This window comes from Calidris pugnax, unplaced genomic scaffold (genome assembly GCF_001431845.1).
Source record: "Calidris pugnax isolate Ruff unplaced genomic scaffold, ASM143184v1 scaffold107, whole genome shotgun sequence".
Taxonomy (NCBI): Eukaryota; Metazoa; Chordata; class Aves; order Charadriiformes; family Scolopacidae; genus Calidris; species Calidris pugnax.
The window spans coordinates 2,896,776-2,903,412 of NW_015090901.1; the positions used below are offsets into that span (position 1 = coordinate 2,896,776).

Consider the following 6,637-nt stretch of genomic DNA (forward strand, 5'->3'; position numbering starts at 1 on the left):
GCCCCCAACGCGCAACCCCAACCTGTGTCACCGTGATGGGGCAAGGACGGGGGGGGGGACACACACTGACAACACCCACCGTGACCCCGGTTGCCCCCCCTCCCCAAAACCCCTGGGAGGGGAGGGGGAAGGAAGGGGTTGCTCGTCTCCATGGGGCTGCCCATGGGGTGGCGTGCGGGGAACCCAGGGTGAAGAGGAGGAGGAGGAAGGAGGAGGAGGAAGAGGAGGAGGAGGAAGGTGAGTGGGTGCTGCCCATATATATACTCACTACACGGAGCAAACCCGGCAAAGGAGAGACTCACTTGAGGGAAAGGCGCGGGTCACCGTACGGGGCGTAAGGTGAAATGTTTAGTATAAACTCCTTGGGAGGGTAGGAGCTCCATTTCTGCTGCACTGTGTTGTCATTGTTATTCCAAAAGTCTCTGTCTAGATCGCTACAGCGGCCGGAGACCAGGGGAGAAAGAAAAGGGAAATACAAGAGAGAAAAAGCTGAATTCCTGGCGAGAAGTCAGGAGGGGGAAAGGAAGAAAGAAAATAAAAATAAAAAAGCCGCCCTCCGCCCCCGGAGCGCCGGGATCCTGCGGAGAGAGAGACAGGGCGCCGCGGCCGCCCACCCCTCGGACACTGACACACACACCACAACACACACACACACGATGGACAGACAGACAGATGGATGGATGGAGGGACGGACGGAGCAGGGCAGAGCTGTGGAGAGACAGGAGCGGGTGGCTGGGAAGGAAGAGAAGGATGGAGCTGGGGTTAGAAAGGTGCCGGCAAGGTGTGTGTCCCCCCCCGGGGGGCACACGTGTCCGTGTGTCCTGGGCACACGTTTCTGTGCATCCCTGATGCACGTGTCCGTCTGGACGTCCTGGCCTCCTTGGGCAGCCGGGTCCTGGAAGCTCAGGCTGCTGGGTTAAATGTGATGCTGCTGCTTTTTGAAGACCCCTCCAACCAAACCATCGCCGTCAGCAGCGAGGCAGAACCTCCCCGCTCCAGCCAAGCCACCCGTGGCACCCAGTTGCCCGGTCCCAGCTGCCTGCTGGGGGCTGTAGAGCCAAGCAGCCCCCTCCTGCTGCTGCTGAGGGACTTGAAAAGCCACCGGTGGCCACCCCTCAGACCCCTCGTTGATGTCCTGCACGGAGCCAAGGAGGGAGAGCCACCAGTGCCATGCCATCCCCTCTGGTCCCAGTGGGTCATGGCCAACCCCAGTGTGGCCAGGAGCACCAGACCCAAGCAGAGGGGTGTCCGAGGTAGCCCCAGACCCCTGCACCCCAATAACCCCCCCGGCAGAAGGCCAGGCCAGCCAAGAAAGGTCTGCATTAGTCTTATTCCAAGCTCTTTCCCTCCTGGTGGTCCAGCCCTGCCTCCTCCCAAGAGCCCTGTGGGGTGCCAGGGGGCAGAGCTGGTGGCCAGGAGAGCCCCCCCAGCTGCCAAACCTCCACCTCACCCCCCAGCTTCCCTCTCCTTTCCCCCTCCACATCCCTGATGCCCGTGGGCAGCAGAGCCTGTGGGGCCGGGGAGGACTCCAGCAGTGGGGCAGGGTCTGCACACCCAGACCCATGGAACCCCTGGGGACCACGCTGAGGTCCCCATGACCCCATCCACTCATGCCCACAGCTCAGTGGGTGAGCAGAGGTGGGGCTGGAGCTCCCAGTCTCCCGGAGCCCCTCTCCCAGTGGGGCTGGAGGACCTGGGGACACCTCCACCCCAACCGGGGGGACCATCCCGTTCTGCCGGTGGCTGCAGGAGGAGCAGGGATGGGTGATGCTTGGTGGGGACCCATCGCTCAGTCCCCCCCCTGCTCTCCCCCCCAAAAAACTCCCTCTGCCAGGGTTGGGCACAGCCTCTCCTCGCTGGGAGCAGAGGGACGGCCACCTCTGTCCCCAAGGAGGGACCTTCCTGCTGCCAGGAGGGGGGTGGTGGCACCGCTCCAGCACGTGTCCGAGGCTCCCGGCACTGCAGCCCCCCCCTTTTTAGTCCCCCCCCTGCCCCTGGCACCTACTTGATGGTTTTCTTTTCACTGCGGCCTCGGCTGGAGTCGGGGGTTCCCACAGTCTCCAGGGATGTCTTGTAACGCTTACCCTGTGGAAAGGAGAGGAGAAGGGGGGTCAGGGGGTGGGCAGGAAGACCCCCACCACCACCACCACCGCACCACAGAGCAGAGGATGGGAGCTACCAGGGCTGCACCTCCATCCGCTGGATGGTTTGACCTGGATTTCCCCTTTTTTCCTTACAACCTCCTGGTCACCCGGCTCCATCCCATCGAGCTGGGCACTAAAACTCCCGGCAGCTTCATCCCTTGGCCCTCACGAACCAGTAAAGGCACTGGGGAGGACTGGTCTGGCCACCCTGGCTCTGGGGCACCATCCCCAAGGGGGCTGGAGAACAGCACGGGGGGGTTCCTGCCCTGCTTCACCCCAAGGACAGAGCAGCAGCCACCACCTGCGTAGCCTTCCACAGCCTCACCGGGGAGGGGGAGGAGGCGGGTAATTTTAGGATTAATTGAACCTGAATTAATTGAGTTCACCTTCCCCACCGAAAGGGAAGAGCTGCCGTATGATAATGAAGCAGGAGCTGGCTCCTAACTGGGGCTTGTAATCAGGGCACTTCACTGTGATTTCCGACAGCAGGTTCAGCGTGCTGCTCCCATCCAGGGCGGACAGGAGCGCAATTAATGCCAATTAGCCAACAATTAGGAAGGGAGGCTGCTCTGCGCAGGTGCGGGGAGGCCGAGGTGGGATGGGAGCAGCTGCTGGAGCAGCTTGGGGTTGTGGACCAGCCCTGTCACCGTGGTGGCCCTGGACCTGCGAGCATCCCTCCTGCAGGGAACGGGGAGGATTTCTCCCTTCTCCTTCTCCCCGGCCTCATCACCCCTGCACGGAGCTGTCTCCTTGGCCGTGCTGCAGCAAAGGACTCCCTGCACCCTCAGCACGGGTGTCCTTGGGCTTGTCCTGCCGGGATCTGCAGGGATACTGGATCTCCTCGGTTGCCCATGGGCTAATCCTGCCAGGTTCTGGAGGGATGCTGGATCTCCTTGGGTGCCCATGGGCTAATCCTGCTGGGATCTGAAGAGATGCTGGATCTCCTTGGATGCCCAGGGGGTAATCCTGCTGGGATCCGCAGGGATGCTGGATCTCCTTGAGTGCCCACAGGCTAATCCTGCTGGGATCTGCAGAGATGCTGGATCTCCTTGGATGCCCAGGGGGTAATCCTGCTGGGATCCGCAGGGATGCTGGATCTCCTTGAGTGCCCACAGGCTAATCCTGCTGGGATCTGCAGAGATGCTGGATCTCCTTGGATGCCCAGGGGGTAATCCTGCTGGGATCCGCAGGGATGCTGGATCTCCTTGAGTGCCCACAGGCTAATCCTGCTGGGATCTGCAGAGATGCTGGATCTCCTTGGATGCCCAGGGGGTAATCCTGCTGGGATCCGCAGGGATGCTGGATCTCCTTGAGTGCCCACAGGCTAATCCTGCTGGGATCTGCAGAGATGCTGGATCTCCTTGGATGCCCAGGGGGTAATCCTGCTGGGATCCGCAGGGATGCTGGATCTCCTTGAGTGCCCACAGGCTAATCCTGCTGGGATCTGCAGAGATGCTGGATCTCCTTGGATGCCCAGGGGGTAATCCTGCTGGGATCCGCAGGGATGCTGGATCTCCTTGAGTGCCCACAGGCTAATCCTGCTGGGATCTGCAGAGATGCTGGATCTCCTTGGATGCCCAGGGGGTAATCCTGCTGGGATCCGCAGGGATGCTGGATCTCCTTGAGTGCCCACAGGCTAATCCTGCTGGGATCTGCAGGGATGTCCAACCTCCTTGGATGCCCATGGGCTAATTCTCTCAGGAGCTGCAGGGATGCTGGATCTCCTTGGATGCCCAGGGGGTAATCCTGCAGAGATGCCCAACCTCCTTGGATGCACATGAGCTAATCCTGATGGGATGCTGGATCTCCTTGGATGCCCATGGGCTTGTCCTGCTGGGATCTGCAGGGATGCTGGATCTCCTTGGGTGCCCACGGGCTGATCCTGATGGGATCTGTAGGGATGCTGGATCTCCTTGGATGCCCATGGGGTAATCCTGCTGGGATTCTGCAGGGATGCTGGATCTCTTTGGATGCCCATGGGCTAATCCTGCAGGGATACTGGATCTTCTTGGATGCCCATGGGCTAATTCTGCTGGGATCTGCAGGGATACTGGATCTCCTTGAGTGCCCACGGGTTAATCCTGCTGGGATGTGCAGGGATACTGGATCTTCTTGGATGCCCATGGGCTAATCCTGATGGGATCTGCGGGGATACTGAGTCTCCTTGGGTGCCCATGGGCTAATCCTGCCAGGTTTTGGAAGGATGCTGGATCTCCTGGATGCCCGTAGGCTATACCTTCTGGGATCTGTGGGGATACTGGATCTCCTTGGGTGCCCACAGGCTAATCCTGCTGGGAAGCACGGGGATGCCCAACCTCCTTGGATGCCCCTGGACCATCCTGCAAGGGGTCAGCCCTGAGCCCAGCCTTGTCCCCAGCCGGCCACAGCGCAGGGCTCGTGGGGACACGCCGGCAGCAGTGGCTGCTGGCCCATTCTCCCCCGGCACTAGCCGACCCGGGGCCAGCCCGGCAGGCGCTCAGCAGCTTTGGCCACGGTTCCTACGCCGCCGTTCCAGCTCCGTGCGCTGTCGAGGGCCGTGTTGGGAACGTGCCTTTCCATTCCCAGCCTGAACGCCATCCCCGGCCAATTTATACTTCTTTGTTCCTCTGCCAGCTTCGTCCTCCAGCCCAACTGGCCCTCACCCTCCCTCCGCCACCTCCTCCTCCAGCCTGCCCTTCCTCGGGTGCCACCAGCCAGGCTTGGTAGCCCCTTCTCACCCATGGTGGCTCCCAACAAGGCTGCTTCATCCCAGCTGGACCCTCTCATCCCTTCCTGGGGGAGCGTTGCCCTCCTCACGGCTCGGGAGGAGTCACCGTGGGCATCTGGTGGGACGGGCACAGATCCAGCAAGGGAACAGGGGATGGATTGTCTGGAGGGGATGGGGAAGGGGAAAGGGGCCAGGATGGAGAAGAGGAAGAGGAAGAGATGGAGAAAAGGTGGGGAAGGGGAAGAGGATGGAGAAGGTGAGAGGACAGGGAAGGGATGGGCATTAGGAAGACAAAGGGGAAGGAAAGAGGAAAGGGGAAGGGGATGGGTGGGATGGAGAAGGGAAAGGGGAAGGGGACTGGTTGGGGAAAGGGAAGGGGAAGAGGAAGAGGTGGGGAAGAGGAAGGCAAAGGAGAAGAGGATGGAGAAGGTGAGAGCATGGGGATGGGGAAGGAATTAGGAAGGAAGGGATGTGGCAGCACTTGACCCAGATCTAAATGTGATGGTGAAGGAAACATGGCCGAGAACACGGCAGGATCATAGTGCCAGGAAGAGGAGGAGGAAGGATGCGAGGCAGGAGGAAGTGCTTCCCCAAGATAAAGGACCCCCCTATGCACCGTGGGGCTCAGGGGGGGAAGCCCCAGGGGGGCTGGGGGGGCTTGGTGGTGCCAGTTCACAGCTCCTGGCACTGCCAGGGACGGGCTGGCCACCTTCCCCTGGGGCTCTTCCAGGCAGGAGGAGCGTGCCCAGCAGGACAGGGGCCAGATTGTTACTGCTCGTGGCAAATATATAGATATATATAGATATATATATATACGTATGTATTTGGAAACTTCCCTTTATGCCGCACAAACAATCTCACCCAAACATTTAATTATCACATCTCCTAAAGAGCAAAATAAAAGCCGCAGCCGGCACCCGCAGCCGCACACCAGGCAACTGCCTCCTCCTCTTGGTAGCCACGCTTGCCCAGCCGTGCACCCCACTGGCCAGGGGGACCCCCATCTGCACCCCAGTCATCCCCCAGGGCTAGAAGGTGGCCAGGACCCCATCCCAGAGGACCCCAGGACCCCGTGCACCCAGTTGGCGTGGGGACACTTACCATTTTGCGCTGGCACCACTGGCAGATCCCGCAGAGGACGATGGTGACACTAAGGCTGACGGTGATGATGGCTGAGACGAGGAGGACGTCGCGGGAGGGAGCCCCTGGGGAGGAGAACAAACCAGAGCCACCGCTCAGTGAGGGGACAGGGAGATGGGGGGGGGGTCACCCTGGGTCCCCAGCCCTCCCCGGGAGCTCAGGTGGGAGCAGAGCAATGGCTTTAATCTCTGGTGGCTCCCCGGGAGCGCTGGCGTGTCCAGCAAAGGTCACAGCATTACCAGGGGCCTCCTGTAGCTCCCACCACCTCAGCTCAGCACAGTAGCTTTGTGTAGTAGTTTGTGTTGTTTCCTCTTCCCCTTCCTCTTTTTTTTCCCCTTCTCCTTCCCTTTCCCCTTCCTCTTACTAATGGCCAACCCTTCCCCTTCCCTCTTTCCTTCCCCCTTTGCCTCCCTAATGCCCATCCCTCCCCCTTCCCCATCCCTTTCTTTCACCTTCTCTTTCCTCTTCACCTTTTCCTTCCTCTTTTCCACCTCTTCCCCTTCCCCTTCCCCATCCTGTCCCCTTCCCCCTTCCTCTTTCCTTCCCCTTTGCCTTCCTCAATGCCCATCCCTTCAGCTTCTCCACCCTCTTCCCCTTTTCCATTCTCTTTCCCACCTCTACCCCCTCCCCATCCTGACCCCCTTCC

At 60.6% G+C, this 6,637-nt stretch overlaps 1 protein-coding gene across 1 annotated transcript in view; it reads right to left on the minus strand.

The window, feature by feature from the left end:
• SYT7 (synaptotagmin VII) overlaps positions 1–6,059 on the minus strand; it is a 22,128-nt gene extending 16,069 nt beyond the window's left edge. The window contains exons 1-3 of the mRNA XM_014948896.1: positions 5,953–6,059; positions 2,006–2,085; positions 303–434 (exon numbers count right to left, since the gene is read on the minus strand). Coding sequence (XP_014804382.1) covers positions 303–434; positions 2,006–2,085; positions 5,953–5,955 — 215 coding nt within the window. The 5' untranslated portion in view covers positions 5,956–6,059. The remainder of the gene's footprint in view (positions 1–302; positions 435–2,005; positions 2,086–5,952) is intronic.
• Between the last annotated feature and the right edge of the window lie 578 nt (positions 6,060–6,637).